Genomic DNA, 20,984 nt, shown 5'->3' with positions numbered 1-20,984 from the left:
GCCATCACCATCTTATGCCACATATCACCAATGAATTCAATTTTCTAATCTTTTAATAAATGATTTAATATTGTATACATTATGTATCAATTAGGTTTCATTAATCAATTATAATTAACATTAATTAAGTTTCACAAAGTGTATAGTTTATTTCAAGTTTATTTTTAATTATAATAATATAATTTTTACCGGTTTTAAATAGCTTTTCACTATAATTTAATATTAGAAATCTTTCAGACTAAGATTTTAATTTCTTATTCTGCTTACATGAAGATTAGAATCATCGAGATTCATAAATTGAACATCTATAAGCGGGACAACCGGATATTTCACAAAGAAGCATTGGATCAGGATTAGATCTAGTCTTGTTGGGGTCTTAAGCTATAACATATCATTTGCGGTCTTTTCCCTCTTTCAAGTAATACGTGTAAAAGTGTGATGCCTTAAGCATCACACTTTTAAACAGTCAACGTGAAGTCTTAAGCAGCGGCTTGTTTAGTTTATGTGCAAAATTCAACAGCCATGAAAATACGAGTATTTAAAGAAAGAATAGAATAGATATAAACATCGACCCATCCATTTCCTATTCTTAGCTTTAAACCGATCTTCACACCGAGTCATTCTCAATTTATGCAATTACTATCCTTATTTACATTTACTATCGAGTTTGTCTTACTGGATTTTATCTTTAATTTTATCTGACAAACGCAAAATAAACAATAAAGATGTTAAACTCATTAAGACATATTTGATTTGTTTGTTCGTGCAACATAAGCAAAGAAATCATTGTGCCAAATAATCGAAACTATCCACGTTTTAAATGTAATTAAGTGATCCAAATCTTTAATTAACGTTTGTTTTATTAAATAATGTAACTATCGAAACTGTAAATATTTAGAATAAACACGCAATAAATTACTTTATATAAAATGTAAATGTAACAAAATCTGTAAATGTTAAAAGCTTGAACATGACTATTTTTAGCTTTCTATGCCAAGAGTGATGCCTTCTGGGAGGACTTTCTATGGGAAATTGGTCCCTATTCAGATGTTAGACACATTTTCAAGAAAACACACACAAAAAAAACTCCATCCATTCGGCTACTGGTGAGGTCTTTTCACTTGGACTTCATACACAACGAATAGTCTTCATTGTGCTCCATAAACTTAATTATAAAACAAATTAACGCAACTACATGCGTATTTTAAGTTCGTTATTAATATATGTTTTTAAAACAATTCGATTTAACGGACTTTCGGCAATAGCTGACCCAATTAGTCCGTCAAATCGAGGATTTACTATATGTGTGTGTTAAAATTTGCTTCTTTTGTAGCACCAAAATTATTATTTATTGTTAATATTAAACAGTTCTGCAGAAAATATTGAATTCTTTAAAATTTTCATATTAAAGAACAAATACTTATCTTCTTAAAACTTTCTTTATCAACTTTTTTAATCTTTTAAATATGAATTTCTATAATAAATCCAATCTGATTGTGTCACATCCAAGGTATATTTGTAATATCATTTTTTAATATGATTTATAAAAGTTTCTAAATCAATCATTGAAACGACCAATAACTATAATTTTTTAAAGGTTTTGATATAAAATGGTTGCTTTTTACGCGATATTTCATCGAGAATAAGCAAAAGCAATAAGTCACAATATCATTTAACATAGAAAACGATACTTCTTGTTCTCATCACCGTATGTTATAAATATTTTTTATTGTTAATTTCTGTACATTATATATGGCTGATATCAGTTGCAGCATCCTAAATCGCCAACCAATCTTCGTCTCTTATACCAAACGATCTTATAAATGTCCGGAGAAGCAGGAGTAGATCAAGAACGAATTCTTCCAATACATTATCAGGCAAGTATCCCTAACAACCCTATCAATGCACACAAAATTATAAACCTGGCAAATAATGGCAAGAGGAAATTGCCAGCTTGGTTTCCAATCAGGTGTAATCATCTTCGTTTCTGAGTTTACCTTTCGGCAAATAAATGATGATGTTACGTCAATTAATGATTCGAAATAATAATAATAATAATAATAATAATAATAAACCATTCAAAAATTTTAAACATTGATTTTTATTTTCAAAATTTGTTCTTTTTTGCTTCAAAGTGACAACTTACGATCAACAAACAAATTGTTTTACTGATAATTATTGTATACAGATATATAATAATCGATTAAAATTGACAAAAAAATTGATATTATTATATACTGATATACAAATAAAAATATTTCAAATGGAATAAATATTGTCCATATTTTATAATTTTATTAACCGTACGTATATATGAAAAAACAATTGAAATTTAAAATTTCAAAGCAATTTACCAACCTTATTATCTTTTTTTTCAAATCGTATACAATTAATACGTCATTTTAAATCATTAACTTGTCGATTTATTAAACATAATCATATCAATGGATATTTTAAAATAGTTATATAGTTTTAAAATGTGAAATTCGTTAAGAAAATAAAATTTATTTACAAAACGTCACCATATCAATTTCAGTAAAAAGGACAGCAACGATTTTTCTCAGCATTGGCATCACATTTAACACTTTTGCACCTTATATAAAATATCAGCAGTGATTTTTGTGTAGCAAAGCTATCTAATTTTTAAATATTAAAAGTTTTATTTATTTATTTTTTTTTGCATTTTTTTATTTATAATTCTAAATCAAATTTTAAATGTAATTCACGTAAGTATAAAAGTAAACATCACCGAAAAATCGCGTAATTTTAGATCTCAACATACAGGGCGACTCAAAAATCAATTAGCCATCACAAAGACTAAATAACAAATCATATTTTTATTACGCTTCCATCAATTTATAAAAGAAAAATACGTGTTTTAAACTCGAAAGTTTACCTGAAACACTCTAAACTGACTTTTTGGCCTGTCTGTAATCTTTTAAAAAAATTAAATTTTAAATTCAAATTAATATTTACAAAAAACAATTTATACATATTACAAGTTAGATCTTATACTAAGAAAAATGAATTAGAAAATAAAATAAAATCAATTCAGATTCATTAGGAATTACGTGAAATGCAAATTTTAATTTGGGGAATATAAAATTTTGTTCTTATTTCGATATCATGGAATGAAAAGATGAGAATAAGAATGTGTGAACTTTATACATTTAAATAATTAATGTGAAGATTTAGGTAATAATTTACCAAATGGCAGCAATAAATACGCAGAAATTTTTATTTATTTTCACCCGAGGGATTATTCACTCATTAGAATAAATTAGGAATCATTTTAGGAAGAAAAGTTTTTCTTATACATATATATATATATAATTTTATTATTAGTTTATTTAAGAGGATATTAATTTGAAATTACTTTTAATGATATCCTTAATAAATTTTAACTAATTAAAAGACAAAAAGACATAGAAAAAAGTTCTCCAAATAGAAGAGGGGATATAATTAGAATAGTGATTATTTATTTTCGTTTAAAAACTTGAGACACGAATCAACAACTGGAAAAATTAGCGGTTGAAGTCTGTCTTAAGAATTTTTTTTTTCCTATTTAAAAAAAAAAATAGAATAAATTTCCTTCGACGTTGAAATGATTTTGCATCATTAATTCTAAAATTAATTAAAATGATCTTCGTATATGCATAAACTTCTCGAAAACTGAATGAAAAAAAAAAATTGAATAGATTAAAAAGTCTTTCGAATAAATGATAATTATAATCACTAATGATATGATAATTAGGAAATGTTAAGTTATACTCCACAATACTTTCTAATGCTTTCGAGATATATTCTAGACTGAATTTCCTTATTATCCCTTCTGCCATTTTAACAGCCTGTACTCTCTTATGAACTAATTTAAATAATCCACATAATTTGAAACAATTAATGATAAATAAATCCCTAATATTAGAAACAATATAATTGTAATTGAAATGAAAGTAATCTTTAATCTGAGTATTGACGACTTTGTTTTGTTTTTGTTTTTTTTTATCAAATAGCATTATAAAGTTTAGTCCATTATCATCATTTAAAAAGACTCACTAATACATCACAGATTTCACACACTCCACTGTACAAATCTTCATTTAGATAAATAAAATATTAAATGGGGTGACAATATTAATACTGTACGCTATTGTTGGACCGGGACATCCAATCTTCTCGTCAAATTATAACACATATATAGGAAACATTATGCTTGGCATTTATGCCTCTTTCCGTAATTTTCGACGTGCTTGTGGAGATCCTTCTGAAATGCCTCGTTAACGGGCATCGTACCATGAAATCCATCACGATCGGTCGTAAAATAGGGCTTGCCGGATCTGTCGTGGAAGGACACGTGAGGAATACGAAAATATCGGAAAAATAAAGGACGAGTACGTTTATCATCATAGTCCTCTCGCTTGCAGCATTGATTATGTTTGGTCTCGTGATATTCTTTGAAACAAGTCAGTATAGAACAACTCTGTAAATAAAATGAAAAATCCTATTTAATTTTTATTCAGTTATCTTATAACTTACCCTAAATTTACATTTATCCTAAAATCCTATTTGTTTAAATTGCATATCCTATCCCAAATTCATTCAAATTATTTATCTCGTGATTTGCAAACAATTACTTAATTTACAAACACCTTATTACTTTTCATATATATTTCTTTAAAATATTTTTATTATATAATAATAATAATAATAATAAACTTATTAATTTAGTAACTTTAAATTAGCAAATAGTGATTTATCCTAAGACGCTTATTTATAAAGGACACTATTGTCCATGCAATCACAACCTACTTACTGAAAAATGCTGTGTCATTGCATACTAGCAATTGTTTCAACTAAACTGTTATCATTACTTATTGATATACACATATTTTTATCAATCATTCAAGGGTTTTCCCAGACAATTTCAATTATATACATACACCCACACACGAAACGTTTAATTCAAAGTATGTGCACAACGCATACTATTAACCTATTTTTATACTTTGGTATCAACTAGTAAATGTCAAAGAAGGTTTCCTTAACACCTAAAAACGTAAAATGTCATTAACTTAAAATAACTTACCATAAAAGGAAAATTAGAGAAATATAAATTAAATATTTGTTTTAATATAACGAAAGATTTCGAAATATATACTTAAATATTTAAATGTTTTTAATTTTATATTCAATACTTTTCTATGGGAACTACTTAATAATATGTTTAAAATGTAAAGCATTAAGATGTTTTTTCCTGTTTAAATTGCAAAAACAAACAGCTCAATCAATAAAAAAAGAATGAAAAATTACTAAATTTCTAATGAAAGACTAAAGGCCAGTTAACCAAAATGTATTCATTTATACCAACTACATTAAAAGTAATTAATAAATTATACATTTTTCACATTTAACGTTAAAAGTTTATGTAGATCAAAATTATTTGAATAATCCTGATCTACATAAAATAATAATTGTCATAAACAAAGTTCATTATTCAATGCTTAACATCAACAACTTCAACGATGAATATTTACATCAATATAAATGGTCTGTCAAGTTTCTGAAATTATGTAATGAGAAAACAAATTTGCTGAAGACAAATGGATGCTTAACTGGAAAATGTGAGAGAAATATATAACTTTTAGTTTAATTCTTGGAATATATCTTTAGTTCTCACATTATTTAAATAGAGAATTTCAAAAACTTTATACAAATTCTCTTCATTAAAATTTAATACATGATAAACTTTAAATGATATTTGCAGCGAAAAAGATTTGAAAAATTGTAGTTTTATTAACGAAGTTTATGTCCACTGTAAATTAATATTACACGTATTAAGTCCATTTCGATTTAATAAAACTTCAATTTTACTTATTGCAGGTCGATTTGAACGGTCGGATGGCTAGAGCGGTTAAAGCGTCAGCCTACCGCTATGTGGAACCCGAGATCGAACCCGGGCTGGAGAAAATACCTCAGGAATTTTTCAGTCCTAAGCGCCCTCATTGCGGGCCTGGTCGAACTCACGATTGGGCATGGACAAAAGACCCTCTTACCAATGCGTATACAGGACTTTGAGTGTATGGGTACGGTTCAAGGCAGATTCAAGGGAACCAACGCTGTCGTTTTTCGGATAATTTCACTGAATTACTTTAATTACTTAATTGAAGTCACACGATTTGCGTTATTATATTTGCTTTTATTTTAAACTAACAGAACTGACTGCTTTGATATGAAGAGGCTACATCAGTACCATAAGCATCACTCTGATACTCCCTTCCTCTTAGTGCCCAGAGCAGAAAGAGTTAAAAATAATAATAATAAAAAAGATCGCAATGAAATCGTTTCAATAAAAATTATTTATTTATACATTGTTATTTAAAAATTGAAACGTTTTCGCCTGGTTTTTTTTCGAGTTTGAAAACATTGACATGGATCCTAATTATCATTGAAAAATCACGAATGTCCAAGTAATATTTGAACGTAAATCTTTTATTTATAGAATTTTTTTTATCTTATTGCAATTTCATAAGTGTATTATATCATAAATATTATATATACCAATGTATATACAAGCTCAATTTTGTCTAAGACTTTGATAACTTTTAATATTTCTCAAAATAGAAATCTATACGTAAAATATATACAAGATATAATGCCCAAGAGCGATAGAGAAATGGTTAAAATTGAATTGAAAAACTATTACTATTACTATCTTATAAAGAAGTAGCCTAATAGTAAAAGTTTTTTTCTTTATTTTCAATTCAATTCAATTCAATATATAGTACAGAATTTTCGTTCCATTTTTTCTATTATTTTCAAACGTTGGGTTGCTTTCTCTTGACTAGGAAGCTCCTCCAAATGTAACATAAAACACTGCTTACGATCGATTTACAATAGACCATACAATTGTTAAGTTAAATCTATACTTTCTGAAAGACTTGACAAATTTTAACTCGAACGTTCGAATATTCTACTTATTTATTCTCAATTTTTCAGTCTTCTTTAAAAATATATTGTAAGAAACAATAAAAATATACATTAAAACTTGAAATTTAATTCCTTTGACAGAAAAGTCTTGAATTTCGCTTGACTTCTTTGGATATTGGAAATCAAAATTGGAAGTCGTCATAATTAATATTTATATATATATTTTTATTTATCATCCTCAAGTTTAAACTATTCAGTTTAAATATTATCATTTATTTTTCTTTTCTTATATAAAGAATCCCATGGATTAAGGATACAGGAAACAGAATTGAATAAAAGATGGCAGAAGCATCAAATATATCATATGACTGTTGTGTCATATCATCAAAGAAAGCACATTTTATTAGAAATATCTAAAATTAATATAATAAATTAACATATAGAAGACATGCAGAGGAATATAAAGACAAAATGATGTGCTTACTTCTGTGCTTTTCAATAATATTAAATAATTTACAAGTGTAGATTCTTTTATAATAACTGAATCTTCAGTTTTATCATATTCTGAAACATATTTCATGTATCATATAAATATTTTAAATTAACTTTATCTACTTGAGAAAGAGTATAGAAAAAACAAAAATATTCAAAATAAAATATCAGGAAATATTATTTTAATGCATCGAATTTGCTATTCGTCTAACTGGAATGAATTTAGAAGAATGTTGTTAAGAATTTTCAAAAAAATTCGAAAATTTGATGAATTATGTAAGGTTCATAAATATTCATCGGTATATATACATATAGGAGACAACTGTTCTGAAATGTTTTATAGGAAAGTGATTGATAGAATATTTCCAGTAATTTTTTTTTCCTACAGCTTTGACAAAGGAATTACTTTGTGAAATATTCCGACTAATATAAAATAACATCCACACTTTGAACTGTCATAAGAAATAATATAAACCGTTTTGCAGATATTGATTTTAGATCCGTTACAAACAGAATTCGAAATATTGGATTGCGGTTCCCTCTCCTGGCATTTGTACTTGGAACGCATTTACGCCTAACCTTTATATTTCAAAGTATTAAATGAGCTATTTTATAAAACTGCAGTGTCTTATGCTTTTAACATAAGTATTACATAATCGTGCTATCTGAAAAGAATACTTTTATATTTTATTTATTTACACTATTTTAAAATAACTTGAGATCTTTTGTCTTACAGAACTTTATTCTTTTATAATTTTTAAAGTACTTCTTTTTATCGAGTTTTCCACTTCGTCCTTATTCGATTGTAAATATATGGCAATTTTTAATTTTTTATTTTATTAACAGCTCAAAATTCAATAAAATTCCGATGGTTTAATCAAATTAAATCAGTAAAATAATTTTAAATTGCTTCATTATATGTATTTTCTTTTATAATAAAAAAGAAGAAAAGCTGGCAAGAGTTCTTGTACGACTTTCTCAGCACTGGAACAGGCGGTTAAGCCTTATTTTTGGAGTAGGAGTGTGTTTTTAAAGCAATTGTAACTGCTAATAATATTTGTTTTTAATAAGTTAAAAACTAGTACGAGTAAAAATTCCCATAAAAGCTTTTTTGTTGTCAAAGCACGAACCCACGATCACTCCGTGTTCAGTAGTTTTAACCACTTGGCTACTGGTGGGTCGTAAAGCAATACAGACCAACACATCCATACATATAGAATTTTGTTTCCACTATTTTTCTTTTAGTATTTTTAAAATCAGAGAGCATTAAAACATAAAGGTAGAAAAAACATCACGGATGATAAAAATTTAACCGATTACAATACTTTCTCTCTGTTCCATAACATCTGACAAAGTAAAATTAAAGAATATTAAGTGTCTACTTACAATATATACACCAATTCCTCCTCCTAACAGGAAACCAACTACAACATCAGACCAATGATTGCGATGTAAACCAATTCTAGAACATCCGCACACCAAAGCAAGTCCTGAGATGATGAGAATTAGTGATGGACGTAAAAGTCGAGATGATCGAGTTGACATAATGTTATGGATATAAATCTAACAAATAATTTAATCATTTAAATTTTAACGAAACCCAAATTAATCTGAATATATAATTTGTATATTTACCATAATAAAAACAGCAGCATAAGCAGAAAGAGAAGCGTATGCTGAAGGAAAAGACATCCTATAAAATATAATAAAATTAGGAGTTATTTCGTTTGATTTCTTTTATATACATTTGTATATTTGTATTTGATAAATTATTGTTACATATTTATATTTTAAATTAAAGAAACTCTACAGTTTCAACAGGTTCATTAAGCACTATTGAAGAGATTTTGAACAAAGATTAAAAATTGCTATCTTAGGAAGATTTAATAAAGAATATAGAATATTTTAACAAATCCTTTAAAAAATCATCTGATAAACTATCGTATTTTTATATAAATTATGCATTTATTTAATCTAAAATAGCATTTTTATGTTGATACATTAAAAATAAATCAATACCTGGCTTCTCTCAGTTTATCTTCGGGTGTTTTGCAAACTACCTGAAAAGGAGAAATATACATGTACTTCGTAGACTGACATACAGTATTGTTGACACCACACTCTTCGATAAAATAAGGTCTGTGCCGACCCGTAGATAGCTTCAGTGCGTCAGTTAGGATACTTGTGAACAGCAATCCAAATATATACGTCCCTGCACGTATGTAAAATATATTTATTAATCCAATATATTAAAATACGTTTATAAAAAGTCAAAATAAATAATCTGTAAAGGAAGTTATTCAATTATTTTTGTAAGTACTATTTATAATTATTAATAGATTACTTCAAAATAATAAATTAGGGATTCTTTAAGGATTTTTAACATTGTCGATAGGATCCTGGAAACTGCGAAAACGACGTATAATGAAACCAATTTTACCATAGAATAAATAATGTAATCATGATATAATTCGGTTAATATTATTCTTATTGGATCACGTTTACAACTTCCAGCATTCGTTTTCCATTTCGTAGAATCAGTTTTATTGTTTAGAGAAAATTCGACAACGACAATTGTAAATTATTTACAAATATAAGCTTACTTGTATCATTCCTCAACGACGTTAAATGAGAACTTGCTGTGCATCAACTACCAGAAGCAAAATGAGATTTACGGTGATTTAAACAACATTTGCATTAATATATTAAATAATTCAGAATCGCTACTACTTCTTTGATAAATTCTATAAATTTGCGAGATAAAAATAACGACTGATGGCTCGCCGCTTGATAAAGGATCATCCTGCAATCTGTAAAGATTCTGGGATCAAGCAGCTACGAGATTTCGTAATTTTTCATGGGTAGTTCCGATAAAGACGTCGTTATTCGTCCCATTCGCTCTACACGTCAACTAGAAATTGGCAATTCAGTATCAGACAACCCATTACGGGCAAAAATAAGACCGTACAGTACATAAGAACTCCATTGCATTTAAAAAATCCAAATTCGTAAAAATACCAATTACATTTCGTTATTTAATCATATTCCCATTTGAAAAACACTAAAATATAAAACACTGGATTTAAAAAACGTGTTATAAAATTTAATGTATAAGTCTTATTAATATAGATCAATGGTTCTCAAACTTTCTTGACTCGCAGCAAACTGTAAAATGTGAAAACTTTTCTGGCGCACTTCGCCAGAAAAATTATATGTAGCTGTGTATTATAATAGCTTATAAAGGCCTAACCTAGCTATTAGTTTATCAGGAATGCAGTAAATTGTTTTCCTCTCGTTTTTAAAATATACTTTCATAATATTCGTGGCACATTTAGCCATCTCTTGCGCGCATCAGTGTGCTTCGGCACACCAATTTAAAAAGTTCGTAAAGTAGAAATTTCAAAAATTAATTTGATGGTTCCCCTAACCGACCGCACGCGTAATAAATAAATATTTTAACGTAAAAAGTATCAATAATGGTTCGAAAGACTACTAAATTATATATTTTATTCGATTCTAAATTTTTAAACGTTTAATTTCTTATAAAAATATTTTTTTAGAACGTGGAATAAAGTCGATAAAACTGCAAAAAAAAAAAAGTCCAAATACGATCTAACGTGAACATTTTTTCTTTCTTTAAGAAACTAACCGTGCAATGTATTTGGTTTGCTCACCACTTACAACGAGGTAAGACCGAATATAAACAAGTTTTTAAAAGATTTATTTATATTTTATATTCTATACCACGACTCTTTAATATAAAAATATTCGACAAAATTTATTCCTTAACGATTTGAATATATTTACGTGTATTAGGTGTTGCAAATTTAACGGTATTGCAGGTAAAAGTGGTAAATTTTCAAAACGTTGCCGATTTTTTTTTTTTTTAATCGGTAAATTACTGGAAATTTTTAAATTTTGATTCCAAATTCGAAAATTAGCGTGCATTTAGTTGCCACTTATTGAAGAGTCTGCAACTAAACAATCACTTGTACGCCATTTTCAATTGATTGTATTCTGAAAAGCAAGTTTCATTCCTGTAATTTTTTAGTTGCAATGGTTAAAAATTGGCTAATGAGAGCACTCACACTCAAACAATTATGTTCCATTTTGTCAACTAAAATCACTATCGTGCTGTCGGCGTTACGGGTAAAGAAACAATAGCGAGGTTGAGGTCGAAGTTTTAAACGCGAAAACGTGTACGTCGGACGTTCAGCTTCGCTTTCCTGTAAGCCTAGAAGTTTGACAATGGCGTTTGCAAAGTCAGTGGAATCATGTTCGACTTTGCAAACGCCATTGTCAAACTTCTAGGCTTACAGGAAAGCGAAGCTGAACGTCCGACGTACACGTTTTCGCGTTTAAAACTTCGGCCTCAACCTCGCTATTTATAAAACACTCCATCATAGTGCTGCATTGTGATACTTTAAAAATGTAAAGTAGTAATTTAAAAGATAAATGAAGCTTCTGTCTTTAATATATATAAAAAATGTAAGTAACTTATACGAAAAAGTATATACAGATAAATATTTGGCTTCAGAAAAATTGCTACGCGTTTGCCTATTTTTACCGAGTTCACCGGTAAAAAATACCAAATTACCAGTTTTAAATCGGTTTATGGATAATATTTTACGTATACCTGTATAATATATAATACTGTATAGATATTATTATAATCATTGATACAAATTTATCCATAATTGTGAGCAATATATATTTATAATGTACAGATTTTTAATTATAATAACATATATTATCTTTTGAATTATTTATGTTGTATATACATGTGTCTATATAGTAGTTGTTTATATGAATTATACAATATAAAAACTTTTCTGCAATTCTTTATTTAATCAAAAAGGTAAAGATGCTGATAAACAAGTTCTTGGAACTCTCTTATAGCGTTTTTAAATACGTTTCCTTCTGGAAATTATTATATTTTTTGATTTTAAAATGTAATGATAAAAACAATTTATCAAATAGTACTGTTTTTTCAATTTTTAAATTTAAATGCTGACGAATTATACTGGATTTTTCTTTTAAAAGAATTTTTTATAACACAAGTTTTTTTTAAAAAAAACATCATCATTGAATTTGATTTGAAAGGAAAATTATTAGTCCATGTAGAAATTGATTTTATGTTAAATTTATATGTATTTTGTTTAAAACACAACTTCATATATTAAATATTATACAGATAAACTATCGTAAATATGCAATTACATTGAAACTGATTTCATTTTGTTTCCAATGAAATATGCAATTAAAACGTAAATGAAATTTAAAAAATAAAGAAAAATTTTAATAAAAATTAGAATCTCGTACACAAATAATCGAAGAATTTAATAAAAATGGCTTCAAATTCAAATAAAATATAAATCGTTTATATATATATATATATAGGCTATACATATACAAGGTACTGTAGATGCTGTTTTCAGCTTTAGTTGAGTAAAATATTATCAATGTAATAAATAAAATATAAAAAATTCGAATATATAAATAAAATTTACTAGTATAGGCCTATGTATATTCGAATTTTAATAAAAAGTTACTTTATAATTTTTGCTAAATTCCCCTTTTCTATACAAAATTCTAAATTGAAATGTTTTTTTACATCTAATTCACTTACACAATAATAATAATAATATTAATTCTTAATATGATAGAATCCTTAACAAAATATTTATTTTATTTATGATGAACTAAAAGCACGTAAATTTTTTATTCGCTTTTTATAATATTTATTATAATTTCAATAGTTTATACAATAGACACCGGATAGATCACGTAAGTTAGCAGTCATTTTTCACTATGTGCATGTAATAAATGAGTATTAATAATAAATACGTGCATACATATAAACAAAAACCAAATAAACCCATACTAAATTCAAGAAAAAAACCCTGTAAAAAGTAAAGAAAATATTATATTCTTGGCACCGCAAATGGCTGCCGTGTGGAAGGACTGAATCGCACGATATATTCAAACTAAAAAATGAAAATTTTCGTTTTCTTAAGATCTTTTTTTTATATATTAATTAAGTTCTTACGATCGCTTCAACATAATGACGAAGAGTATAAAAATCTTCAATGAATTTCTATAAGACAGAACGCTTATCGTCGTCGTTGTTATTAGAGATGGTCAATTAATTCCTAATAAATTGATTGATTAAAAATTTTTTATTTTGTCATTGCAGAATATGAAATATTTTAAAAAAAGAAATGATGAATTCGATCTTTTACGAATCGATATGAATAAATTCATCAAAAATAATTTTCTGAAATTAATTTCTAGTAAATTTTAAGAGTATTTTATGACATCTTGTGACAGATTTTTCCCTAGTTGTAGGGGTTTTTTTTACGTAATATCGATCGGTTTTTTTTTATTATTTTGAATAAATTAATATATTATTTGTGCAGATTTGCATAAAAGTCATTCTAAAATGCAGTTTTCGCATCTCTAAGATGAGATATTCATTGAAAAATATATCATTTTTTTCTTCCAAAACTTTTTATTGAACACTTTAAATTCTTGTTACATATTTATTCGTTTTATATACTAAATAAAATGTGATTTCTTCACTTCGATAGGGAATTTCATCTATAAATTTTAATAAATTAGAGAGAGAAATTTAATTTTATAATTGTTTAATCACCAAAATTATTTTGAATTGTAATGTAATTTAAAATTGTTAAAATTCAGTTACAAAATTATAATATAATTTACAGAGTAATCACAACAAATTATTTTCTAGTAAAATCATATATCGTATTTATAAATAAATTCGACTAAAAAAAAATCCATTTAATATTTAAAAACTATTGAAATTATCCTTAAATGTAAAAGAATGTTGATAGATTTTTGACTACACTATTAATTATCTCATTCTAAAGATGGTAATTTAATTTAATTAATTGCAGAGAACACCAAATATACGCGATTATTCTCTTCGGAATCTTTTCAAATATACAAATAGCTTTAATTTATATGAATTACATTTCTATACATTGTTACATCCCATTCTTATAAACAGAATTGAATGTAGTAGGAATACATAAAGAAAATGCATTTCTATTCGTATGCATTTGTAAAATAGGATTTGTAAAAAAGGATTTAATGAGAATCCTTTTTTATATTCCTTTAAAATCATTTTTAAATGGTAAAAATAGGGAAAAATACTACGTTTCTTTTCAATGGCTACCATGTTTTAAAAATAGAGAAAAATTATAAGAATATAATTCCTATACATTATTTTCTGTAAATATATATGAAATTTATAGGAAAAACTTAAATGAGCGTTACAATTCTTTTTTGATAAAATATTTTATTTATTTCTAATATACTTTATTCAATTATTTATATAAAATGACACTTAGTTTTTATATGTAAGTCATATAATAATAATAATAATATTAATAGTTATATTAATAATTTAAGTATTTAGAACGTATATAATTGAAATTATAATTGATTTTTTAAATTTTCATTAATTTAAAATCTAATTTAAAGTTACATCACGTAGTCTTTGTTGTAATCTAAAATAATTTAATTGTACGTATCGAATTGAGAATCCGAAAAGTGCCTGACAAATTATTATTTATTTTAATTATTAAACCACGCTTTTGTAATTGTTAAGTCAATTTGTCTTATTAATGTTAATTGTATTTTACTAAAATTTCTATTTTAATAGTTTGTTATCGTAATGGTAATTACAGTGGGTGTTATAAATGAGTCAATGTTATATGTAATAAATGCTTTTTAAGTATAAAGCACGTTGGAAAAAGTTAAATTATGATAAAAGTGCTATGTAATTCATTATTCTTTTATCGAAGAAATAGGAAAAACAAAATTGGAGAGTAGAGAAATTCATTATGACTCATTTTATAATATTATAGTTTAATTTAAAAGCATTTTTTAAACGTTTTTGAAAGAAAAATCATGAAAAATGTATTAATAATTAAAACATTATGCAACTTAAACATTAAACAATTGTTTCAAAAGTATAAAGAGAATTAAATGAATGCGCATTCAAGATTCTTAACTGAAACAAATGCTAAGCATTCAGATCTATTAACTGAAATAAGTCACACAACTTTGAATGAAAAATATAATATTTAAACATCATCAAGATATTCAAATAGTAAATCAAATAACAATAAGAAACTCGAAAAGAAATGGAGTGAATAGCAGAGTGATAAGAAAACGGCTCACTTCTATCAAAAACGAACAGAAGAAGAACATGAAATTTACTGAAAAGTACAGCAGTTGGACAGTACATATCCGACGGAAGTTATCTGGTTCGACGAAACTAAAATTAACCGCTTTGGATCAGATGGACGACAGTATTACCAGAAGAAGAACGATGGAGCACTCCAAGATCGATGCATTGGCCTATACTATAACATAGACGAGGTTCCTTAATGATTTTGGAGGTGCATTACAGCAAAAGATGTAGGCTCATTTTTGCTGAATCGACGTAAATCTTATTGCTGATTTGTATCTTATTACCATTCCTGAACAATATTTATTGCCTATGTTAACCTGATATCACTAAAGAAACAATAAATTATTTTACGGCATGATAACGATTCTAAGTACTTGCGCGTTAAATCTTTGGTTAAATATCCTCAATCACCGTATCTAAAATCATCGAACACAATTAAAAATCTACTTTCAAATTTAGATAATATTCTAGCTGACATAAAAGAAGAATCTACAAAGATTTAATCGACACGATACTTGATACAATCCAGGAACTGTTGAAATCAATACAAAAGTATACAGCTTTAAAAAGTGGTTTCGTATCAAATGATAATAAGTTTTCTCAAGATTTTTATTTAGTTTTTTTTAATAATAATTGTTCCATATGCAAGAATACCCTTCAGTAGCTTACCAGACATATCTATTTATATTTATAAATTTGTAATTCAAAGATTTAACTTAATAAATTGTTCGTACAACTTTGGAAAAATCGTAAGCATTGATTCAGTTTTAAAAAGAGCATACGGAAAGAAAATTGAAGCAAATTTACCTGCAAACCGAATGATCCTTCTCGTTAATTTGTGCATTTTGCAATGAATACATCCAGCACGAATAACTTTTCTCGGTTTGCTGGAAAAAATAAAATACAGCAACTCTCCAGCAGCAATCTGAAATATAATATGTTAATTAATTTTAATTTTCTTCATATCATAAACGTTTATTATATAAACAATACATTCTGGAAATTTAAAATTATAATAATAATAAATGTTTATTCACGAAAAGGGAGAGTTTTCCTGTTAAGAGGGTGGGATAATTAATTTAATAGGGAAAATTACAAAAAAGGTTGAACAGTTTACATATATAAATAATAATCATTATAGCATTAATTACATGTATATTTTTGTTGGAGTATATAGAATAAGCATATACGGTTGGTTCCGTTACGTATAGCATAACCAGGAATAGATCTTTCTAGATGGAGTAGTTTACGAAGAAAATAAATTTGAAAAGATTCCAGTTTATATAAGTAATCGAGACACCAAATTGGACTGGCGTAGTATATAATGGGATTAATTATTGAATTATATAACTTCATACGGATATTCAAGTTTGACGTTTTGAGTGGAACATTGATACAAGAGATTGTCAATTGCCAGCTTTCCTTTGTTATTAATAGTAGTTAGATGTGCTTTGAAGGTAATATTCCAATCAAATATGACTCGCAAAAAGTTAAAGAAGTTAACTTTTAACTATTTGTAGGGGAGTATTATTTAGATACTACTTCGATTCTGTTTGTGAAATATATCATTGTAATCGTAGCTGAATTCCATGAGTCAGGGTATGTAATTTCTTTGTACATTGGGATGTTGTCGCTACCAGGCGTAGATTTGATTTTGGCTTTATTAATAGCATCTTCTAAGTCATTAATTGTAAAGTAAGTATCTAAATATTCATTATGAGTATCAATAATTTAACTTATTGGTGAGATAGGTTGAAATCTGAGAATCTTAGACTTGAATATAATTATTCATTATTTGAATCATAAGATTATAGCTGTCATTACTATTAGAGTCAGTAGGATCAGGAATATTAAAAAAACGATTCTCAATTTCTGTTAAATATCTTGAAGTATTGTAGCTAATTTTTTGATACTTCTTAGGAGGTTTAATAGCTTCCTTTTTCGAGAATATTAAAAATTTAGTTATAGTTGAGAAGTGATCAGATGCGTCAATTGTTGTTGCGATGAATTCGGAGCAACAGTCTAGTAGGAATTCTGAGCAAATTGTGTAATCGATGGTGGCTTTTCCATTATGCTGCAGACAGGTAAATTCAGCCGGATAATCGGGTTTAATACGTCCGTTAAGAATGAATTGTTATCAGTTATTATTTTGATTAAGTTGATTCCAAGTCTATTAGTATACTTATCTTTAGAAAGACGAGTGTTCTGAATGCGGGAATTAGGACCATCATACCAGGAATCCATCAAGTTAGAAATACGTGAATTAAAATCTCCCAGTAATAAGATAAATGGAGTAATATGTTGCCAGACATCAATAATGTTAAAAATTGCTTTTAGTTTTTCCAAGGAATCAAGTAGAATATAAGTAATCGTTATTATAATTAATTTATTATTTTCATTTCCAAGTATAGATTCTTTCATGGATATTAATAATAGTATATAGTTATCAGATTTTTCCGTGTGAAGAATTGTACAAAGGTTCTTTTTTAATAGAATGCATAACCCACCACTAGGGCGATCAGGTCCTGTTGGTTTATATGCTAATGCTGTTTCAATTATGAAATGGTTGAAGAAATTTGATTTATATACTAAGTTAGATGTAACTCATGTCTCGGTTATTCCAATAATATCTGGATTAAATTTGGATTGTAAAAAATTGAGTACTGGTATTTTAGTTTTAAGTCCCTGGCAGTTCCAGTTCATTACCACAAAGGGCTGATTAATTAAAATAGGTTTCTTCTGATGGAATGTACTCTGTCTCAACGGACATCAACTTGTAGTTGTTCCTGGCTAGGAAAAAGGGAGAAAAATCTCTACATGAACCAGTTTTCCCAAAACAACACTGAATGTCAATCTGTCTCGACCTATTAACATATCGTTGCGTAATTTTACTTGCTGGTTTTCTTTTCTAATATCATGAAAGATTGGGAGTAATAGTTTACGTCTAATTCTGGATTCCTTTGTTAGATCATGGGAGATTTGCATATCTGTCCATTCATTCAGAGAGTTTTGTTGTTTCATTTTTATCAATTTTGTGAAAAAGTTATAACGGATTTGATTGTTTTATAAAGTTAATCTTATTACTGGGTTCATTGATTTTGTCAGTTGAGTAATCTCCAGAATATCTTCATGTGATGCATTTTGTATATTCAATACTGTAATAATAAAATTATGGGTTAATGCTATCTATGGTTCCAAAATGGCGGCCCCGTTCTGATCAAGGAAACAGAAGAAAAAAACAGAAGAAGCACGTTCTAACCTAACCTAATCTATTCTAATAAATTACCATAATTATTACCAATCAAATTATTAGAATAGGTTAGGTTAGGTTAGAACGTGCATCCCAACTGTTTTCTTTCTTCTGTTTCTTTGAATCAGAGACGAGTCGCCATTTTCGCACCATAGGTAACATTAACCTTATAAAGAATTATATTATTACGATGAAATTCATTAATTAGAACATCCATTTTGTATTGCATCATTTCTTTTCTGATTTTAAAGTCACAATTTGCTGTTTTAGGTTATTAATTTGTCCTTGCATATCTTTATATTGCTCTTTGGTTTCTCGGATACTTCCGCGTATAAGGTCTAGATCTTCCTTAATAGATGATATTTGGGTTAAAAGTTTTTCATTAGAAAAAAGAATTAAGTCAGAAATTTTGTCCCATAGAACTGTCGTTGGGATGTCCGGCGAAATGTTCGGATTATTTATAGAAATATTTGGCTCACCTGGTGGTCTTTGCGGGCTATGGGGAGTTATATCTTGAAACAAATCAATAGCAGCCGAAAATGATTCTTGTGAAACTTCATCACCGAGCAAGTTATAATCCGTTATAAGTTTAGAAGTGGACGGAGAAGACAAGTCTATTTTTACTACCCTGTTTGGCACGGTTTAGCGGTGGTCTCCCTCTTTTGACCGGCGAACGTTACATTTTAATTAGCATGTAGTATTTCTTCAAAAATATTAGATAGAATTTGAAATAAAACTTTGTTTAATAAAATTAATTGAACGAAAATAGCCAACACTACGGTTCTTGCAAGTTAACAAAGTGCACAAAAAAAGTCACCCGTAGCTACGACTACAAGACACGACCCCCGAAACAAATTTAAAATTCATTTAACAACAAATAAAATAACTAAAAAGATTAAAAATCCACGACTTTTCAATACTGAAAATGGCTTTCGTTTTACAGTTTTTTCTAGTTTGAGGAATGAATTAATTATTTTTTCCCAGTGATTTATACAGAATTTCATTTAAAAAGATGTGTATAAACCACCAGAAGGAAAATTCTACAAGCATTTAATATTTGCAATTTGTACCTACATTCTTTTATCTTTGTTTTAAATTTATCGTGTTGAATAATTGCTCGAAAATTAAAAATGTTTCTTTAATTCATTAATACATAATATAACTTAACTGCATAAGTATTATCTGAATTTAATACGTAATTTTATAAATCAAACTCGTTACAATTAGAAAATTTTTAACGAATTATGTGAAATCACATTATACACTTGGGACAGAGAAAGTAATATAAATAAATTATGCTCTAAAATTGATTTTTTCCTTATATATATATATATATATATATATTATACATAGGCCTACACACAATGCAATACAATACATACAACAAAAAAATGAATGTGATTATTACATATATTTCCCGTTTTTCTTATTCTTATATAAGATATATAACTATATATTGTTATATATTTATTTATATAAAAGTAATAGTTTTTCTTTATAGCTTATATGAAAAACTAAAACTATATTTTATAATATATATTAACTTTATGAGTATATTATGATCTAATTTCCATATATCTAGCTATGTTAACGTGTATGTTATTCTGTTCAATCTTACAATAACGAATAATACGAATTTTAAAGCTAAACTTATACTTCTACCACAGTTTATTGGGCAGGAATCGTTAATAAACGGGATAATTAGATGCCAAAATTTGAAGAAAAACATCTGAATGACTAAAGAATTTAATACATTTTTTTTCTTCCGGTACTGACCTTCCTTTAAGTTCACGAATACATCAAACCTCTGCTTTACGACTAGAAAATCGTTGGAAAAACATCTGGCATGACCGTTTCTACCTCACCAATGTACTCATTGAAACCGAAGAAGCAAAGACCATGTGGGCCATCTTATTTCCTATAATTTTAGTGTCATGCATTGAGATTTTATTGATGGGGATAGTTCTAAGTATATACTAGCTCACACAGATGACCAATAAAACAAGGCATTCCATACAGGCAGGTAAAGCGGGGGGTTTACTGTATATATTGATAAATAGCTATATTTAATAATTTTTTAAAGGCTATCCT

The 20,984-nt window shown here is 27.2% G+C and overlaps 1 protein-coding gene across 2 annotated transcripts in view; it reads right to left on the bottom strand.

The window, feature by feature from the left end:
• Positions 1-3,329: 3,329 nt before the first annotated feature.
• Positions 3,330-20,984, bottom strand: part of LOC136986572 (phospholipid phosphatase-related protein type 5-like) — a 38,725-nt gene continuing 21,070 nt past the window's right edge. For both annotated transcript variants that reach the window (XM_067284152.1, XM_067284151.1), the window contains exons 4-8: positions 16,451-16,568; positions 9,439-9,631; positions 9,055-9,112; positions 8,806-8,982; positions 3,330-4,480 (exon numbers count right to left, since the gene is read on the bottom strand). In XM_067284152.1, coding sequence (XP_067140253.1) covers positions 4,208-4,480; positions 8,806-8,982; positions 9,055-9,112; positions 9,439-9,631; positions 16,451-16,568 — 819 coding nt within the window. In that variant the 3' untranslated portion in view covers positions 3,330-4,207. The remainder of the gene's footprint in view (positions 4,481-8,805; positions 8,983-9,054; positions 9,113-9,438; positions 9,632-16,450; positions 16,569-20,984) is intronic.

This window comes from Centruroides vittatus, unplaced genomic scaffold (genome assembly GCF_030686945.1).
Source record: "Centruroides vittatus isolate TY-2023 unplaced genomic scaffold, ASM3068694v2 scaffold_1152, whole genome shotgun sequence".
NCBI lineage: Eukaryota > Metazoa > Arthropoda > Arachnida > Scorpiones > Buthidae > Centruroides > Centruroides vittatus.
Note: the sequence above shows the minus strand (reverse complement) of the source record. Positions and strands in the feature narration are given on the sequence as shown.